Genomic DNA, 21972 nt, shown 5'->3' with positions numbered 1-21972 from the left:
TTTCAGAATATTTTCTATCAGTAATTTCAATAAATTGATATGTTAATTTTTAAAAATGTGGGAAGCACTTTTAAGAAGTAAATTTTTACTTCCAATCCAGATGATACAGAGCTCATGTTTTATGTTCCCCTTTGCCTTCAAAATCATACAAAAACTGTATTGTTGTTATTTAAGGGAAAAAATGCATAAAAAGAAAGGAAGGAAAGGAAGAAGGAGAGAAGGGAAAGGAAGAAGGAGAGAAGGAAAAAGAAAGATGCATGGTTGATGTATTTCTAGAGACAAAAAGTTGAATAAGTCAGCAGGGCTGAAGTTGTGTGTTTGTTGACTCTTGTGGGCAAAGATGGCAGGGGCGGTGGGAGCTCAACTCCCAGAAAGCAAGTGGGACTCTGAGTCAGGCTCAGTGCCTGAAGCCAGCACTAGTATGAGTTTCTCTCACCCCTGCAAGAAGGCCCTGCCTGGTGAGAGAGGACACTAGTGCAGTCTAACAACCAAGAACTGAACCAAGCCATCCTCAATCTACAGTATCATCATGGGATAAGAGCTCTAAATACCAATGACTGGGGTACAAGGGGATGGATTTAGGTAACTGCAAAACAGAAGACAGAGAAAAAAAACAGATTTTTAAAAATCTTGTCAAAATGTGCCAACCGGGCTTCCCTGGTGGCGCAGTGGTTGAGAGTCCGCCTGCCGATGCAGGGTACGCGGGTTCGTGCCCTGGTCTGGGAAGATCCCACATGCCGCGGAGCGGCTGGGCCCGTGAGCCATGGCCACTGAGCCTGCGCGTCCGGAGCCTGTGCTCCGCAACGGGAGAGGCCACAGCAGTGAGAGGCCCGTGTACCGCAAAAAAAAAAAAAAAATGTGCCAACATACTAAAATTCCTAAATACACACACAAAAATGCTACAAACAGTAGCTGAGCAAATCAACAATCAGAACATCAATTCACGTGAGTAGAAATTAATTTTACGAGCCACCTAACAATAACTTTATATGAATTATGATTAAAATCAAGTATGATTAGGTTGTTCAAAGATGTAACAGTCATGTAAAAGTGTAAGAACAGAGTGCCATTAAGAACAAATGGATGAGAAAAAGAACAGTATTTTAAATAATAAAGTCATGTAAAAAAATAGATATTGAAATTGCAAACTACATAATTTTGCAATTAACACATCAAGACCAAAAGAGACAAACAAAATAGCCAAAGATTCAGAAGGCTGAAAAGCAAGACACTTAGTTTGGCTGAACAGTCGAACCTTGCTACTTGTCAGACGCAAGAAGTCACCGTGTGGCTTCTAAGCAATCTTCGTCAAAGAGGAGAAGCCAAAACAGTGGGTTACAAGTGGAGGTGACTGGACTTTGAAAACTTAATGAAATTTGCAGAAGTGGAAAAAAAAAACCCAACCAAACAAACCAAAAACACCATCTCTTAAAATTTCACATAAACTTTCAGAGGAAAAATCATCAGTCTCAACAAAATGCAAGACCCTTACATATGTATCTCCCCTGGGAAAAAGACCCCCTAGAAGTCTATAAATAGCTCTGCAAATTGCCACCTTATGGCTCAACTGCAAATCAACCCCACGAAATATCTAGCAGCACTACACCATTCCACCAGGATCCGCTGGGTGCCTGACTGACGGTGCGTAAAGCAAACCCGTTGTTTAATGTTCTACCTCCCTCTTTGGTGGATTTGGATCTCATGCCTTGCATGGCCATCGTGGACTTCAGTGTGGTAGGAGTTCAAATTTGGCTCGTGTGCACCCACTCTCATTCCTTTCTGCATGCAGATTTAGGGAAAGACAAAGTCATACTCCACACCTTCAGTCTGTGGTCTTAGTTTTTACAACATGGTAGTCACGTGGAGGTCCCATGGGCTATTCTCTTTATGATGTCAAGTTTAGTGTGACTATGAGGTCATAAGGGGCATTCTCACAGGGACTTGGGGGATCACAATCATGGCTTCCCAGCTTCTGTAGGGAAGCAGGTGGGGAGGAGAGTGTGATTAATGAGGAAACTGATACTAGTTGAGAGGGAATGAAACCACCTGGTCACACCTCCTGAACATGGTTTACTTGTTACCTCTTTCTTTTTTTCTCTTTTTTTTTTATAAGAAGAGGGAAATGTAGACACAGAGACAGAGAAGTCCAGGCCATGTGATGACAGAGGCAGAGACTGGAGTAATGCAGGTCCAAGCCAAGGGATGCCAAGGATTCCACCACCAGAAGCTAGGAACAGTCAAGGAAGGGCTCTTCCTTAGAGCAGTCAGAGGAAGCATGGCCCTGCCAACACTTAGATTTCAGACTTCCAGCCTCCAGAATGTGAAAGAATAAACAAATTTCTAAGCCACCCAGTTTGTGGCACACTTTGTCACAGCAAACCTAGGAAAGTAATACAGAGATATGAATACATATATATAGCTGTTTATGTTTTCAAAACAAAATAATGGAACAACCAACTAGCTGTTGGCTGATCTAGGAATGACTTCTTGGAATGACTGGGGGGACTTGGCTCTGCTCCACGTGTCTCTAGAAGGCTTGACCAGGCATGTTCCCAGGCACAAATGAGTAAACAGAAATAGCCAAGGAGTCTTAATGCCTGGGCTTGGAACTGGTATACCCTTGCTTCCATTTCATTCTATTGGTCAAAGATACTTGCTACCTCTTATAATGCAAATCAAGCATTAACAACTAATGGGAGACGCTTCTGGACAGTGTTTGAAAATAAAAGGGAGCCTCAAGGTATTACTACTTCAATTCTCTTGAGGTAAACCTAGAAGCCTTACCAAATTGATGCTAATCACACCCTGTGTGAGAAGATTTTAACTGTGAGGGATGGAGGGCAGAAGGAGGAAGGGGGGCAGGGGGGAGGGGGGGAGGGAGAGAGAGATACTGACCATAATTCCTGGAGTTCATGGACAGCCCTAGTTTGGGCTGATTCTATTAGAATTTTTCCCAGTGTTAGACCAGAGATACACCTTAACCACTAATTTTGTCAATAGGTGAGAATAGTTTTATCAATTCTATTCTTAAATGTGAATGGATTAAATGCTCCAACCAAAGGACACAAGCTCGCTGAATGGATACAAAAGCAAGACCCATATATACGTAATCTACAAGAGACCCACTTCAGACCTAGGGACACATACAGACTGAAAGTGAGGGGATGGAAAAAGATATTTACACCTAAAGGAACTAGAGAAAGAAGAACCAACAAAACCCAAAGGTAGTAGAAGGAAAGAAATCATAAAGATCAGAACAGAAATAGATGAAATAGAAACAAAGAAAACAATAGCAAAGATCAATAAAACTAAAATCTGGTTCTTTGAGAAGATAAACAAAATTGATAAACCTTTACCCAGACTCATCAGGAAAAAGAGGGAGAGGACTCAAATCAATAAAAATAGAAATGAAAAAGGAGAAGTTACAATGGACGCCACAGAAATACAAAGCATCATAGGAGACTAGTACAAGCTAATTCTATGCCAATAAAATGGACAACCTGCAAGAAATGGACAAATTCATCCAAGACTGAACCAGGAAGAAATAGAAAATATGAACGACCAATCACAAGTAATGAAATTGAAACTGTGATTAAAAATCTGCAAACAAACACAAGTCCTGGACCAGATGGCTTCACAGGTGAATTCTATCAAACATTTAGAGAAGAACAACCATCCTTCTCAAACTCTTTCAAAAAATTGCAGAGGAAGGAACACTCCCAAATTCATTCTATGAGGCCACCATCACCCTGGTACCAGACAAAGACACTACAAAAAAAGAAAATTACAGACCAATGTAACTGATGAATATAGATGTAAAAATCCTCAACAAAATACTAACAAACAGAATAAACAACACATTAAAAAGATCATACACCATGAACAGGTAGGATTTATCCCAGGGATACAAGGATTCTTCAATGTAAACAAATCAATCAATGTGATACACCATATTAACAAATTAAAGAGTAAAAACCATATGATCATCTCTCCATACACAAAAATAAACTCAAAATGGATTAAAGACCTAAATGTAAGACCAGACACTATAAAACTCTTAGAGGAAAAATAGGAAGAACACTCTTTGACATAAATCACAGCAAGATCTTTTTTGACCCACCTCCTAGAGTAATGGAAATAAAAACAAAAATAAACAAATGGGACCTAATGACACTTAAGAGCTTCTGCACAGCACAGGAAACTATAAACAAGACGAAAAGACAACACTTAGAATGGGAGAAAATATTTGCAAACGAATCAATGGACAAAGGATTAATCTCCAAAATATATAAACAGCTCATGCAGCTCAATATTAAAAAAACAAACAACCCAATCCAAAAATGGGTAGAAGACCTAAATAGCCATTTCTCAAAGAAGACATACAGATGGCCAAGAGGCACGTGAAAAGCTGCTCAACATCACTAATTATTAGAGAAATGCAAATGAAAACTACAATGAGGTAACACCTCACACCGGTTAGAATGGGCATCATCAGAAAATCTACAAACAACAAATGCTGGAGAGGGTGTGGAGAAAAGGGAACCCTCCTGCACTGTTGGTGGGAATGTAAATTGATACAGCCACTATGGAGAACAGTATGGAGGTTCCTTAAAAAACTAAAAATAGAATTACCATATGACCCAGCAACCCCAATACCGGGCATATACCCAGAGAAAACCATAATTCAAAAAGACACATACTCCCTAATGTTCATTGCAGCACTATTTACAATAGCCAGGTCACGGAAGCAACCTAAATGCCTATCGACAGAAGAATGGATAAGGAAGATGTGGTACATATATACAATGGAATATTACTCAGCCATAAAAAGGAACGAAACTGGGCCATTTGTAGGGACGTGGATGGATGAAGTAAGTCAGAAAGAGAAAATGAAGTAAGTCAGAACGAAGTAAGTCAGAAAGAGAAAAACAAATATCATGTATTAATGCATATATGTGGAATCTAGAAAAATGGTACAGATGAACTGGTTTGCAAGGCAGAAATAGAGACACAGATGTAGAGAACAAACGTATGGACACCAAGGGGGGAAAGCGGGGTTGTGGGGGTGGTGGCAGTGGGATGAACTGGGAGATTGGGATTGACATGTATACATTCATATGTGTAAAATAGATACCTAATAAGAACCTGCTGTATAAAAAATAATTAAACAAAAATTTTAAAACATGAAAATAGTGTTTATCTCTTACTCTTTGCCAAGTACTAGGCAATCTATATATTTTCTCATTCAATCCCTCTATAGATGTATACATTGAAATGCAGTTTTGTTATTTGGTTTTCCTCTCCACTGAACTCTAGTTTTTTATTCCTTTAAAAAATATTAGTTTCTAGCACAATGCATGTACAAAGTAACCACTTACTGAATACGTAAAAGACTAAAATTATATAAATTCAAATAATGGTTGAGGCTCCAACATTTTTAGAAGTTTATCTCTATTATAAAATACTGTGTTTGGAGTCTACCAAATTTGAGTTCTCGGTGATTGAGGCACGAGATGAGCGTACCTTTGCTATTTTAAAAGAGGTGTTTGCCAAGAAGGTTAATGATGTAACCAAGATTTTAAGAGATATATTTAGCTTATGCAAGAAAACTATTCTCAAACAATAAAAAATTAAAATTGAATGCCATTTTCACTTAGCAATTGGCAGGTGTTTTTTGTTTGTTTGTTTTAATGTTACTGCTCTAAGTGACAGCAAAGATGTAGGAAAATAGGCACTCTTAAAATTCCAAGTAAACTGCCCAATCATGGGGGGAATAGTTAAATTAATTTTAGTAATTCATGTTATTGAATATTAGCACAACCATTAAAATTCATCCAAAATTGGTCATTACAGGGAAATATGTTCATAAGATATGCTAAATGAAGAAAGGGGGATACAGAACTGTACACACAGTTACTAGCTGTTAAAGTAGTACAGGAAGAATTCTACCTGACAACATTCTGGCTGTGTTTGTAAGCCATCCCACAACATTTTGAAAATGAGAAAATAGTGTAAACTGGTGTTTATATATTCATCACTCAACACTAACTGAATTCACCAACTTCACTGTTTTTCAACTAAATCATTTCTTCCAATAAATATCCCAGAGCCTGCTGTCAGACTGGCCAAGGAGGGGTCTGATTAGATGTGAGTAATGAAAATGCAAAGGCTGTGCAAATCCCACGTGGCTGACCCTGAACACGGTGCAGTGACTTTATAGTTGTGCAAACTGCTGAGTGCTGAAGCTTAAACCTCTGCTTAAACAGAAACATCTCCAGGCTCCACAGAACAAATTGAAGGTGGGGCTACAAAGTGAACTGGGAAAGAGAAGTGTCAATCAGATCATTCATAAACCCATGAAAATATGCTGCTTACTACAGTGTAGGTTATATCTCACAAATTTCAATCTAAATTTTTAGAAAAAAAAATTTAATATAAATTTCAATTAAATTGCTAGTGAGGTCACTAGCACTTTAATTGGTATAGTAAATGAGTATTTGCTGGCATGCAATAATATCTGAAATAGACTGTTGAGTAAAAATCAAGGCACAGAGTATCTTTAGTTCAACTTCATTTTGGTAAAACAAAGAACAAAGGCTATATATGTAGTGAAAAAACTTTGGCCAGATAACCACCAAACAATTCATATGTGAGGAATTATATTCTATTGTTTCTTTTCTACTTATCTGTAGTTTCTAATTTTTCTACACAATGAATACGTATAGCTTTTGTATTAACTGTCCTTCTAGATTTTTTAATTAAAATAAACTTTTCTATCAGTATTGTTTTCATTGCTACTATATTTGAAAGCAACAAGATGCCATGCCCTTAGCAGCATCCCTAACATTCCTCGTCAGCTAAATGATGAGATAAAAAGCCACCTCACTATGTTGGTCTAAACTTTCCATCAGATACTTTGATGAGATCAAATGTTTTTCTCAAAACCTAGTCTGAGGGCTCACCACGTACCAGATTAGGGACCTTGCCATGACCCATCGGGAGTCAGTGACAGAGCTGGGGTGCAGGCCCAGGCTACCTGATCACAAAGCTATATGCTGAACCCAGATTAGGGCAAAGCAGGAAGCCTTGATGCAGTGCTGGTAACACATGTGATGATGATGGTGGTGGTGGGGATGTAGTGGACTTTTCAACGATGCAAACTAATGTTCCCAAATTGTTTCTTTTTTTTCAAAGCCATTGTCAATAAAGAGCTTTAAATTCCAGATTCATCAAATATCTAAAGCGGTTTTACTCTGTATATGACTTGGTGATGAATTAATCTTTTTGAAAGAGCTAAGATTAAATTTATCTGGTCCACTGAAAACTGAAAGTGCCAGTTAGCATCTTGTAATGAAGAGTTGCTAGGGCAACCTCCCTGCTCAACACTTCATTTCCAAGGTGACAGATTTGATGCTGGTCCAAGAAACATGAAAACCAAAATAGCATTGTGTTCCAGAAGAAGAAACAGCCCATACATAAGTCATGAATGAAACAAGTAGCCGGGGATAAAGCCAAATGCTGCTTTACGATTCTACCCAGACAGATGTGGCTGCACACAGAACACAGGAGTAAAAGGCAATTACAACTCTCAGTGAAGTGGGTTAAGATTCATGTCTCCTTTTCAGCTCCAGTCTACTTTTTCAAAAAACTATTAGGTCCAAATCTCTAAAAGCTATATATCTCACTCAGTGGGATTATATTTTTCGATCACTGTTTTCCCATTCTTTCCATCAGAGACAATATTAAATAAAAGATGTTAAGTGGGCTTTGAGGGTGAAATGGGAATTTATTGCAGTATATTTCCTTCATCATCATGATTCTTGCTCTTATGAGCAATAATGGAGGGCGGAGAGCATGTCGTGTGCTACGTACCCACAGGCTTGTGATGAGAATTTACAAAGCCACAGAAGGCACGAGCACAGGTGCCCATGGTGGAATGCACGTGAAAAAATATACAGCCTCTTCCCTTGGCTTTGCTTTCTGGAGTCAGAAGACGGGTTCTCCAGAAAAACAGGACCCTCACTACTCTTCCATTTTTTCCTTCTTGGAAGTCACTCAACATTTTTCTCTCTCTCAGCCCCATGTGGTTTAGTCCTGTCGACTTGACTTTAGATAGAGCCTTGGATCCATCCTCAGCATTGTCACCTGGGTCACAGCCACCTAGACCTTGCCTCCTGACTGCCCCGCTTCGTTCCAGCCTTGAACCTCTACAACCCTTTTCCACATAGTAGCCAAAGACCAAACCTGATCTTCTCTGTCCTCTGCTAAAAACCCTTTGGCTTCCCTCAGGATGACCTTCAGAAAATCCTTAACTCGACCTTCACCAGCTTTCACACCTTCCTCCAGTTGCACTAAACTTTCTTTGGAACGACAAACGTCCTCTGACCCTTAGACTTCCCCCTAGGTCACTCCTCACTCCCCTCCACCTCATCACCCTCGTAACTCATCCTCCCCTAGATCCAAACCTGGACTGATCAGATCTCCCAGGTATGAACTTCCCAGGCCAGGTCCAAAGCGCCCTCTGCCAACTCAAGGTGGTTAGGGGCCTCTCTGGCATCTTCGCTCTGCTCTTCCCACTCATCACATTTAACTAGAACTTCTTATTTTAATTGCTAGTTCCTCCATGAGATTGTAAGTTGTGATTGGGTAGGCTGTAGTCTAGCCCAGTTCAGAGCCTGCATACGGTAGGCAATGTAATATTTATTGAATATTTTTATAATAAAAGCCAACGTTTGGGCTTCCCTGGTGGCGCAGTGGTTCAGAGTCTGCCTGCCGATGCAGGGGACGCGGGTTCGTGCCCCGGTCCGGGAGGATCCCACGTGCCGCGGAGCGGCTGGGTCCGTGAGCCATGGCCACTGGGCCTGCGCGTTAGGAGCCCGTGCTCCGCAGCGGGAGAGGCCACAGCAGTGAGAGGCCTGCGTACTGCAAAAAAAAAAAAAAAAAGCAAAAAAAAGCCAAAGTTTATTCAGTGCTTGCAGCCCATTATATGCATTACTTCTTTTTATACTATATATATTCACTATACTATACACAGTATAACAGTCGCAGAGTAGGTATATTATTATCCCCAGAGTCCAGATACATTGCATACAGCCTGGAGAGCACATTTCAAAGTGCTGCAGTGAGTTACTATGTTTATTTCTTCTAAATATGAGGAGAGGATGAGTTGAATAAGATATCTGCACACTAAGGTCTGCACACTATTTTTTAGGGTTTTCAAAGTATCTCTATACTTGTAGAACTAATGCTTATCAACAAGTATGATATACAGTTCCTCTTAGGAAAATGGCTGTCTTTCTGAATATAAACTAGTGGAAATACAGAATCTATTTGGAGGGTGATTTGGTTTAATCTGTCAAATATTTAAATGTACACATCCTTTGGGTCCAGCAATCCATCTATCACAAAGACAGACTTGTAGAGGTGCCCAGAAGTCTCCGTGCAAGGAAATCCATTACAGGATTGTTTGTAATAGGGGGAGGAAGGACACAATGTATATGTCCATTAACAATGGGGAAGAAATTTGCAACTAACAAAAATGAGATAGACCCATATCTACGCACAGAGAAAAGTCTCTAAGACATATGTTTTTAAAAGATAAAACAGCAAATCCATATGGTATTACCTTATTAAAACTGTTTTGTATATTAAAATTGTTATGTGTATGTGTAAAAACATATGTAATGTATTCGTGTGTGTGTGTGTGTGTGTGTGTGTGTGTGGTGAAAAGGATTAGCAGGATATTCACCAAACTATTCAGTGTTTCCTTCATAAATGAGGTTGGTGGAGAGAGAAACTGACATTTTCCTCTAAAGACTTCTAAATGGTCATTCTATACAAGAATGTACTCATATATTACTCATCAAACAAAAATAAACCAATAAATTAATTAAAAATCAAGTGTCCTTTGCATTTAAACTATTTTATCTCTTGTTTTAGGTCTGTTTTTCTTAACTTTTTTTTTCTCAGCATATCATTAATGTATGTTCAGAGTTGAAAGAACTACAACAAAAACTAAAAATTACATAAACAAACCCCCAGATCTCCAATAATCTCACCCCTCAGATAAACACTAGTAACATTTTGGTAAAAGAGAAAAGGGAGAGACAGAGAGTGCTATGTCTACATCATACACATATGTAACCAAATTCATGTACTATCTATGCGGTTTTGTACCCTGATTTTTTCATTTGGCATTGTATTGAGAACTTCTCCCCATGTCGTTACTTATTCTTCAGAAACATGATATTTAATGAACGTATGACATTCAATCATACGGATGTACTTATTGGATATTTAGGTCGTTTTCAAATTTTCTCATTGTTAGATATAAGGCAGCAATAATTATTCTCTGAATATATTCTTCAGTGTTTCTGATTATTTCCTTCTGTAGATTACGGAATATCTACCTATGGATTTGCTGGAGGAAAAGTTGTAAGCCCTTAACACCTCTGAACATATTGCCAAGGTTATACCAACTTATACTCCCCCCAGCAGGATGTAAAAGTTCTAATTCCATCCTATTTTCACCACGATTGTTTATTAGTATTTTTTAACCTTACACATTTGATGATGGGGGGAAGTTGTCTAATTTTTTTAAATTTGCATTTTTTCAAAAATGCACTTATTTGGTTACCAGCAAGAAATATTTTTCTGTGTGGTTTTTGACTTCTTATTTTTAAACTTTTTCCCCTAGATTTTCCACTGGGATATTTATCATTTTCTTATTCCTTTATGGTATGGGTGCATGTGCATTTTTGTGTGTATACTGAACCCTGATTTGTACACACACACACCATATGCATGTGCTAACTTACATGGATACACACATGCAAACACGTATTTAACATATTACTCCTGTAACTCTTTGTTGTATACGTTAGAAATATTTTTCTGAGATTTGCCTTCATTTTAGTTATATGTTTTTAATGCAAAATAACATTTTAAGGTATTCAATCTATAAATCTTCCCTTTGATTTTATGTGCTTGCTTTCCTACCTTCTCATATTTGTTTTTTGAGTATTTACTTTTCAATGTATCTCAGGTTGTTGGGAGGCTTAGAAGGAGACATAAGTACCAGAAAATTCTATTTCCAGGGATAGTTCACCAAGTATATTTTCTTTCAAACAGAACTCAAGAATAGTAATAAAATAAGTGCACAGAATATGAGAAGCTGTCACCAAACTTCCTAGAAGGAATAAATCAGCATTCAGTTTCTCTCTCTTGCTTTTGGAAGAAGTCAGATTCAAACGATAAGCTGGTATCTGAGTAATCAGGTTAGAGTTCACTGAAGGTAGAAGTAGAATCCTCCAATCACAAGGTCACAGCCAGGGATAGGACCGCTCACCCTGAGGCAAAGTCATCAGGAACCCAGCCTAAGGGGTCATATACCCAACCTCCAGAGCAAGAACTGCTGGTCATGTCAAATCAGGATGCATATCCAACTCCATGGGTATAATCTCTTAAATGTGACTAACAGAAAAAGTCCACAAATTCACCTGCTTCTTCCAAATACATCAAATTTCAGCTACTGCGAGACCAGTTAGATAAAGCCTTTTTTTTTTTTTTAATTTTCCTGCCTTTGCTTTTTCTCAACTTTTTACTATGGAAGCTTCCAAATACGTAAAAAAGCAGAGAGAATAGTAGAATGACCCTCCCCCAACTCAATATTCTTATTATCCAAATTTAACAATTATCAGCTCATGGCCAATCCTGCTTTATCTCCTCCCTTCCCCCAACTACTCCCAACATCCAGATTATTTGGAAGCAAATCCCAAATTTCCTATATACCCTCTGCAAAATTTCAGCATGAGATAAGGTCTTTTAAGGATATTATTTCAACTTACTGACTGTAAAGCTTGATACATTCCTATTTAAATCATGAGTTGCTGCTGTATTTGCCGGGAAGCACCAGGGTTCAATCTTCCTATTCTTACTTTTCTTGTGTTCCTCATCTCTGTGCAATCTGGCTGCTCCACTGGATCCGTTCTTGCGTAGGGCAAGGACCTTCCAGTTGCCCAATTCAAGGCAAACTTTACAGTGCTTGGCTTTCCTCCACAGTTAACCCCAACTTGCGCCCTCCTACTGGAAGCTCTTTTTCTCCTGCCAGGACGTGACTCTCACTTTCTCATGGCTCTTGTGCTCTGGCTCACTCCCGATCCTCTCTCTCAATCCCTCTCTTTTTCTGCATCTCTGTCTCTGTGTCTCTCTCCCTCCCTCTTTCTGACGTTTTCCTTTGGAGACTTTTAGGACGGAAAAGATGCCACTGTATTTAGGAAGAGAAGGTAAGCAAAGGATGGACAAAATCTCTCACAAGCGCTCCCTGTCCTTTGATACAGACTGATATTCACTCGTGACTCATGACTCTGACCTAGAGGATTTTCAGACATTTCTGCAGCTCCACAATGCCACCCATCAGCAACGAGCCATGAACTGCCAACCCAACAAAGAAGAAATTGTTCTTCTCATCTTAGAAGCAAAAATGCTTAAGAGCTTCTCTCTCTCCTTTTTACTGCCTTTGCAAATAATTTTTTCCCAATCGCTGAAATACATTTCTGTGACAACTGTACAAGACGTCAAGTGGACTACTCTTTATTTAGGCAGGAAATGAAAACTACATCAAGCAGGGACACATAGAAGATCAGTTTTACCTCATCAAAGACCTTGGAAACGACATGCTTGTCCAGAATGGGGACGTAGGTGGGACTGTGAGGGATGGCGGTCATGGACAAAGCATCCATGATGGTGAGCTTCTTGGCCACCAAGCCATGGATCTTGAGCCAGTTTGCTGAAGACATTCCTGCAGAACTAAGAATACGAGACTGTGATGTTTTAAAACTTGTATCAAACAAAACACAACAAAACTGTCCCAGTAAAATTACTCACTCTTGGTCATAAACTTGGGTTCCTTCTCGAGTCAATCTTTCTAATGACTTGTCATCTGGAAACTCATTTGTCAGCAGGATGCCCACTTCTGTGGAAAGGGAAATGGCAGCTGTATAATTTCCTCATATATGGGGTTTATATCAAAAATGCAAAAGGATCACACTTATCTCTGAGTTCAGTTGTGACTGAGGGCTAATAAATGGACTATTTTTCCCAGAACTGATCTGTCAGAGGGGGTTCTAGGCAAGATTCATTTGCAATGGACGCTAAAGACCAATGCAAGAGTAAATAGGGTACTCTCACTGCTTTGCTAATCTATCTCACCCCATACCCATTGAGATCTCTCTCCATAAAAGGATGAGACAAATTCATTCTCCAGAAAACATATTTTTAAAATGTCAAGTAAGAACACCATGAACCAATAATTGTTCAATGTGGCCCTCATTAGACTTCCTCCAAATTACACGGGAGAGCCTTGTTCAACATTTCAGGTTTCGATAGTTTATTCTGTAATTCCTCAGCTCTGTGCAGAAACCCAAAATCCCTACTAGGTCCTGTTTAGTTATAAATTCACATTTTCAAATTATTATTTGGAGGGTTTTTTTTGTTGTTGTTGTTGCTGTTTTGTTGCGGTACGCGGCCTCTCCCATTGCGGAGCACAGGCTCCGGATGCGCAGGCTCAGCGGCCATAGCTCACGGGCCCAGCCGCTCCACGGCATGTGGGATCTTCCCAGACTGGGGCACGAACCCACGTCCCCTGCATCGGCAGGCGGACTCTCAACCACTGTGCCACCAGGGAAGCCCCTTATTTGGAGTTTTTAATGTATATCCTTATAGAATCTTGGATTCATAAATGAAAAGGGATATGAGCTAGTTGTATCAGCAGCATATAGAAGGAAGGGGTGTTTGGGAGTGAGCTAGTCAAATGCCTAAGAAATCATATCCTGATCATCATGGGATAAGCCCCGTAAAGGACTGTGCACGTAGCAGATTTAGGAGACAGGGCAGCTTAACTGAAACGGAGGAAAAGGCATCACATGGATCAATACTGAAGAACACAAGGTTTGATTAAGCTATGGCTCAGTAACAACAGGTGTAAACTTGTCCCTCAGGTGCTTCCTACTACCTAGGGGCTTGTGTGGATGTGTGTGTTTAGCTGGGGATTTATTATTTATCAACTCTTTGAAAGATAGGGAAAAGTGCTACAGGAATTAAACTTTTAGGAAATTTATTCTTAAAATTTACTGTTTTAAGAATAATGATATTATCAGTAGTCATAACAATTGAGTGGAAAAGTCTCGTTTTCCTCACATTTAGCTCCCAAAAGGCTGACAATATGGATCAGAGAGGGGCTTGTCGGATGGCGCCACCTGTGACTGAGGGGAAGAAAATAAACCAACTATGAAGTATTAGGTTTTCAAGTTCAAACCACGCAGTGACAGCAAGCATCACCACTAGTGCCGCGGTTATACGAGCCACGGGTATATTAAACACCCAGGCACCATATATGCAAGTCTGACCCTAAGAAAATCCAGTTCACTAAAGCAAGACGACCTGATTTACAAGGGAGTCCTTTGAAGAGGAAGCTCTCTGGACTCACTTAAAAATGATTTGTTTTCCCCAAAAGTACCTCTACCCAGCTCTTTCAGGAGCAGACACACTGGGGAGAGGAGACCCTGGGCTTCCTGACAAAGAGACCCTTGCTGGCTTGCCTCTGTCACTTGGAGTGTTCCAGCTGCTGGAATTGGAAAGGCCATCCTTCCTCTCACTGCAAGCTGAGCTCCTGAGGGTGGACAGCTGGCTCCTGAGTAGGCTGGTTTTGGTTGGTTCTGTGGGTACCACAGGGAGAAGGGTTAAAGGAATGTGGGTTGGAAGGAGGTATTTTATGAGATGCAACTACATTCTTGGATCCTTTAAAAAGAAAGCAGGTTCAGTCTCCCAACCCTCAGGGGGACAGTACTGCCACCAAGTAAATGCTGCGGTAATGGCTTGTTCCACTGATCTGGGTTCAAACTCTGCCCCTCTTGGAGAGAAATCTGTTTCCGAGCTCATTCAGGTTGTTGGCAGAACTTATTTCCTTGCAGTTGCAGGACTGAGGTCCCATATTCTTGCTGGCTGTCAGCTGGGGGCCTGTCTCAGCTCCTTAAGCACCCCCATTCCTACTCATGGGCCCCCTCTATCTTCAAGCCAACAATGGCACACCGATGCCCCTCATGCCCCAAATCTCTCTGACTTCCTCTTCTGCCACCAGCTGGTAAAAGACCCTGCTTTCAGGGGCTCACGTGAGGACACTGGGCTCTCCTAGAGAACCTGGCCGAGGTCACATAACACTCTTATCACTCCCAGAATCATGGGAGTGATGCCCCATCACATTCACAGCTTGCAGGGTTTAGAGCGGGACATCTCTGTCGTTCATTTTATAAACTCTGCTGACCACAGTTGCTGTCTAAGCCTTTATTTACATTATTTTCTACCCTCTGTTGGGTCCTTTCAACTAGCAAGTAGACACTTATCAAATTCTGACATTGAATCTGTGTGCTTTAGAGGATAATAAGTTTGTACCAAGACATGTTGATTACTTTTCCCATGTGGTCACAGAAACCAGACTAATTGTAAATGTGTTCTGTACTTCACGACCTGGATGCCTTCTGTAGTACCAAGGCATTATGTAGTATTCATAAATGAAATGCATCCTATTTTCGACAAGATGTGACTTACCCTCTCTTACAAGAAATTAGACAATTAGAGTGAAAATTAGCTAATAATCTGCACTGTCTATCTTTTTTTTTTTTTGCGGTACGCGGGCCTCTCACTGTTGTGGCCTCTCCCGCTGCGGAGCACGGTCTCTGGACGTGCAGGCTCAGCGGCCAAGGCTCACAGGCCCAGCCGCTCCGCGGCATGTGGTATCTTCCCGGACCAGGGCACGAATCCATGTCTCCTGCATCGGCAGGGGGACTCTCAACCACTGCGCCACCAGGGAAGCCCTGCCTTGTCTATCTTTTGCACAGGAAGATAACACAAGGGTCTCCGTGCATGGAGTTAGGAGTGTGCTATGTGTTACTTGTTTTCCTAGGCAACAAACAGGGTGATTCCTGTTTTGGTTGCCTCTGTAACAAGGAATTAAGAAGGATAAATTTTCTCAGGAGCTATGTTTGTAAGCAAAAGAGATGAATGATCCACATACGAGAGTTGAACTCCTGCCCCTGACTACACCGGCAGGCCACCTTGATCAAACTCGCTGGGCAAAAACAAGAGGTGTGTCCACATGAAAATGAAATTTAGCTCCCGAAGTCCCCAAACATAACAACTGTACTATTCCCAAACTCTGAAAATAAGGAGTAAAAGTGTATCGATCTGGCAGTGGATTCAAGCATTTAACTACTCCCCCAGCTCTGTTCAGTCAGTCACCACATTTCATCACTCTTCTAAATTAAAAATTGAAACAGAATAAAAACTCAGCACAGGGATGCCTACCAACAGCAACAATCCCAAATCTAAGTGACATGGTACAAATGACCAAAGGCCATTAAAATGTTCAGGATGAGTGGCAAGTAGCATTTCCAGCAAAAGTCACGTTTACTGGAACGGGCAGGCAGGACTGGCAAAAGGGATGCTGCCGCACAAGTGGCCCAGTATGGGAATCCTCTTTGCCCCCATGGGCTTAAGACAGAGACGCCAGGGCAAATGGACAGATCATGCAAGAGGGACCAAGCTTCAGCCAATGCCTCTTGGTCCCTACAGGGTTGAGGCTCTCTTCTCCTGCCCAGAGACATGGGGACACGCAAGAGACAGTGTGTGTGTGGCAGGGGAAGCCACCACAACCTTCCTCCACTGAGAGGCATCTAGCATCCTGGCCTGGGATACTCCTCTGCTCCCTCAGGCAGCACCAGGAGGAGCCCCAGTGACACCAGGAAACCAAGCACCGAAATAACACCACAAAGCCTGTGAAAATGAAATTACCACTGGAACCACAACCCACAAGAGCAGGCCATGACCTATGGGCTAACTTTAAACAGGACAACTGCTTCCTAAAATAAAAGATTTACACAGCATCCAGGGTCCCTAACATAATAGACAAAACATTCAGGATACTGTAAAAAAAAATCACCCATCATTTCAGGAATAAAGAAAATCACACCTTGATGGAGAAAAAACAATCAAATGATGCCAATACCATGATGAGTCAGAAGCTGGAACTACCTGACAAGGATCTCAAAGCGTGTCAGAAACATGCTTCAGCAATTAATTACAATTTCTCTTGAAACAAATAGAAAATCTCAGCTAAGAAACTGAAGTTATAAAAGTTTCCAAGTGGAAATTGTAGGACTGAAAAATAAAATATGAGAAAAAAAATTTTTGGACGAGCTCAATAGTAGAGTGAAAATGGCAGAGGGCAGTATCAGAGAACTCTGGGGACATAAAAATAGAATTCAGCCAATTTTAACAACAGAGAGAAAATACAATAAGAAAAGATAAACGGAGCCTCAAGGACCTGTAGGATCATAGCAAAATACCCAACATTCGTATTATCAGAGTCCCAGGACAGGGAGGAAAAAAGTGGGACTGAGAGACCATTTGAAGAAGTAATAGATGAAAACGTCCCCAATTTGGTGAAAGATACAACATACAAATCAAGAAGCTGTGCAAACCCCCAACAGAGTAAACCCAAGGAAATCCATGCCAAGATGCGTTATAGTTAAACACTGAAAATTCGAGACAAAGAAAAAATTTTTAAAGCAAGCCAGAGAGAAAGGACCCAGCACCTAGAGGGAAGCACCAGTTTGAACAACAGCAAATTTCACATTTAAAAAGTAGGAGACCCGAGGAAGAGGCACTATACTTTTCAACTACAGACAGGAAAGAACAATCAACTGCAAATTCTGAATACGGCAAAAATGTCCTTCAGGAACGAAGAGAAAATAAAAACATTCCTAGACAAGGAAAAATAAAAAATAATTGTGGCTAGCAGACCTACCTTTAAAGACTGAACACAGGAAGTTCCTCAAACAGACAGGAAATGATAAAAGAAGGAACTTTGGAGAATCAGGAAGGAAGAAAGGACAAAAGAGAGCAAAAATATGGTAAATACAATAGATTATCCTTTCCTCTTGAGATTTAGAAATCATATTTGATGATTTAAATAGAAATTGTAGCATCACCTGATATTCAAGACAATGATATTTAAAACTGGGGAAGGCAAAGAAACCTAAACTGAAGTAAGATGTCCACACTCACAAAAAGTGGTAAAATGTTGATAGCAGAAGAGTGTTGTAAGTCATGTGTATATGCTGTTATACCCAGAGAAACCATACAAAGAGTTACACTCAAAAGCACTGCAAATAAACACTAAGGCCAAGTGGAAGATATTCCAGACATACAAGGCTGCTTCAACATTTGAAGTATCATATCAATAGACTAAAGAAGAAAAACCATATATCATTTGACACAGAAAGAGCATTTGACAAAATCCAGTACCAGTTCATGATAAAAACTCTCAGAAAACTGGGAATGAGGGGAACTTCCTCAACTTGATAAAGAATATCTGCAATAAACCTACAGCTAAAATCATATTTACTGGTGAAATATTGAATATCTTTCCCCCTTAAAACCAGGATAAAGGCAAGGATGCCCACTCTCATCACCCTTATTAAACATAGTGCTGGAAGTTCTAGCTTCTGCCAGCAAGGCAGGAAAAAGAGATAAAGCCAGAAAGACTGGAAAAGAAGATAAAACTGTCCAAATTTGCAGATAACATATTGTATATGTGAAAACAGTAAGGAATTCACACACACACACCAAAATTTAAAAAAAAACACCCACAAAACCCAAAAAACTCCTAGCACCATTAAGTGAGTTCTATAAGGTTGTTCATTATGGGATCAACACACAAAATCAACCACATGTTGATACACTAACAATGAACATACAGCAACCTATATTAAAAAACCAATACCATTTGTAATTGTTCCAGATACTCAAATGAAATAATTAGGTATATACTTAACAAAATATGTACAGGATGTGTAAACTGAAAATTACAAAATGCTGCTTGTAAGACATCAAAGAAGGTTTAAATACATGGTCATGGTCAGGGGTCATGTTCATGGGTCATGCCACATTCAGAGGCTGGATGAATCAACATTGTGGAGATGTCAGTTGTTCCCAAATTGATCTACAGGTTTAATGCAATTCCTATCAAAATCTGAGAGTTTTTTTAGTAAACAGAGACAGACAGATTCTAAAAATTAAGCAGAAATTTCAGGCCCTAGAATAGCTAAAATAATTTTGCAGAAGAAAAATAAAGTTGTTAGAATCACTGTATCTGATATTAAAGCTTACCTTGTAGCTACATTAATGAAGACACTGATCAGTGATCTACGTGGAGAGATGTACACATAGATCACTGAAACAGAACATACAGTCTAGATTTAACCCACGCAGATATGCCCAGATGATCTTTGGCAAAGGTGCAAAATTAATTCAATGGAGTAAATATAGCCTTTTCAACAAATGCTGCCAAAGCAACATCTATAGGCCAAACAACAAACAAACAAACATAAAAAACCTTGATCTAAAACTCACACCTTATACAAAAATTAACTCAAGTGAATCATGGACTTAAATGTAAAATATAAACCTACAAAATCTGTAGGAAAAAACATAAAAGCTAATCTTCAGGAATTAGGGTTAGGGAAAGAGTTCTTAGATTTGACACCAAAACCATGATCCATAAAGGAAAGACTGATAAATTGGATCTTATCAAAATTAAAAGCTTTTGCTTGGCCAAAGACCCTAATTAGAGGACAAAAAGACAAGCTACAGACTGGGAGAAAACATTTGCAAACGACATATCTGATAAAGACCTAGTATCTAGAATACATGAAGAACTCTCAAAATTCACCAATAAAAAACAAATCGATCCACACAGAAAATGGGCAAAGCACATGGGCACAGACATTTCACTGAAAAGGATATATGGAAGAGGCTATCTATTTCACTGAAGAGGATATATTGTGAATGAGCACATAAAAAGATGTTCAATATCACTAGCCATTAGGGAAATGCAAGTAAAAACCACCGTGAGATGTTACACACCTATCAGAACAGTTAAAATAGAAAATAGCGACAATCAGTACCAAGTTCTGGCGAGAATGTGGAGAAACGGAATCACTCATTCTTTGCTGTGATCGTATAAAATGGCACAGCCACTCCCGCAAATAGTCTGGCAGTTTCTTATAAAACTAAACATTCGATACTATATGACTCAGCAATGGCACCCTTGGGCTTTATCTTAAAGAAATGAAAAATTATGTTCACATAAAACCTGTACAAAAATGTTTATAACTGCTGTATTCCTGATAGCCCCAAACTGGAAACAACCCAGATGTCCTTCAACAGATGAATGGTTAAACCAACTCTGGTACATCCATATCACAGGCTACTACTCTGTAATGAAAAGGATTGAACTGTTGCTACCTGCCAAAAATCTGGATGAATCTCAAGGAAAATATGTTGAGTGAAAAAAGCCCAAACCCAGAAGTTATGTGCTGTATAATTCCATTTTATATAACATTTTTGAAATGACAACATTTTAGAAATGGAGAACTCAGTGGTTCCCAAGAATTGGAAAAGAGTGTCGGAGGGAGATGGCTGTGGTTATAAAAGAGCAATGCCAGGGATTCTTGTGGTGATGGAGATGTTCCATAGCTTGACTGTGATGGTGGAAATATGAAACCACGTATGATAAAATCCTATAGAAGTACACACACACACACATAAGTGAACACATGTAAAACTGGTGCAATTTGAGTAAGATCATGGATTGTATCAATGTCGATCTCCTGGTTGCAAAATTGTACTATTTTTTCAAGATGTTACCATTGGGGGAAGCTGGGTGAAGAGCAGATATACGGGAGTTCTCTGTATTATTTCTCATAACTGCATGTGAATGTATAATCACTTCTATAAAAATTTCAATTTAAAAAACACAGGTTTAGGCTTCTTTTAAAATATTATGGGGCTTTAGTTTTATTCTACCTTCTTGCATTAAAGGAAAACTGGTAATGAGAGTCAAACCATTTTGTTCACTGATACCTGCGTGGAGGACTTTCTTTTTCTGAATCTTTTGACTTGACAGGTCCTCTGGTACTTTCGACATTCGTGTTGATTCGACATCAGCGTGAGATTTTGCACATTTTTCTGGGGTTGAAACAATGGAACAGATTTCTTTTTGATGCCTGTTTTAGATAAAAAGTAGACAAAGAAGATGAAAGAAAAAAAAAAGGAGGGGGAAACAAAATTTCCATCAAGAAGGCAGAGTTAGATCAATACAATCGTGTTGAATGCTGCGAGCTTAAGAAGTGAGCCGCTCCCCTTATGTTTGGTTAAAATAAGAATAGTCATTTATCTCTGCCCCCGCAGAAGAGTGGACAGGAGCCCAGCCCTGGCTCACACCACAGCTCTGTTCCTTCCCAGCTATGTGACTAAGTGCAGTCGCTCAATCCCCTAAATTTCGTCACCTCCCTCACCCACAAACTGAAGGGAACATCAGCTGGGCCCTAACAGCATGGAGCTGATGAGAGGATTAACTCCAGAAAGAGTCTGTTGTAACGCAGAAAGCATTATAGAAACCCTTTTCTCTAACTAAAGGGTTGAACAGCTAGCTCTTATAAAAGCCAGAGAAGGGAAACCCCTGCCTTGAACCCTCTGCCAGCACCAGATCATGGCAAACCATTCTGTTGAAGATCTCGGGCCAGGAGGGATCCCCAAAAATTCCTAAATATTTTCCCAGACACACCTTCTCTGACACTCTGAACACAGCAACCACAGAAAGGAGTTTCCAGAACAACCTCCTGCTCCAACACTGTAAAGCACGCCCTCCTTCCTTCACCTCCCGCTCCAAGCCCATCTCCACGGAGCACCCGCCCGGTGTCCCATGATGCCCCACCACACTGCATCCTGTGACAAGGGCCCAGGCTTACATTCATCTGTGCACCCCAGTTCACCTGGCGTATGATTTGTACTCAGTAAATGTTTGAAAAAAGAAAGAAGGGAGATGAGATTTGGAGGCTGTAACATTTATTCCAC

At 40.1% G+C, this 21972-nt stretch overlaps 1 protein-coding gene across 1 annotated transcript in view; it reads right to left on the bottom strand.

Annotated features, from left to right (window-relative positions):
* The window catches only part of VWA3B (von Willebrand factor A domain containing 3B), a 206246-nt gene that overhangs the window by 50761 nt on the left and 133513 nt on the right, over positions 1–21972 (bottom strand). Inside the window, exons 18-21 of the mRNA XM_024743834.1 lie at positions 20980–21122; positions 14598–14714; positions 12886–12973; positions 12651–12807 (exon numbers count right to left, since the gene is read on the bottom strand). Coding sequence (XP_024599602.1) covers positions 12651–12807; positions 12886–12973; positions 14598–14714; positions 20980–21122 — 505 coding nt within the window. The remainder of the gene's footprint in view (positions 1–12650; positions 12808–12885; positions 12974–14597; positions 14715–20979; positions 21123–21972) is intronic.

Source organism: Neophocaena asiaeorientalis, unplaced genomic scaffold, assembly GCF_003031525.2.
Source record: "Neophocaena asiaeorientalis asiaeorientalis breed wild unplaced genomic scaffold, Neophocaena_asiaeorientalis_V1.1 scaffold114, whole genome shotgun sequence".
In the NCBI taxonomy this organism is placed as follows: Eukaryota; Metazoa; Chordata; class Mammalia; order Artiodactyla; family Phocoenidae; genus Neophocaena; species Neophocaena asiaeorientalis.
This window is presented reverse-complemented; position numbering and strand designations above follow the sequence as displayed.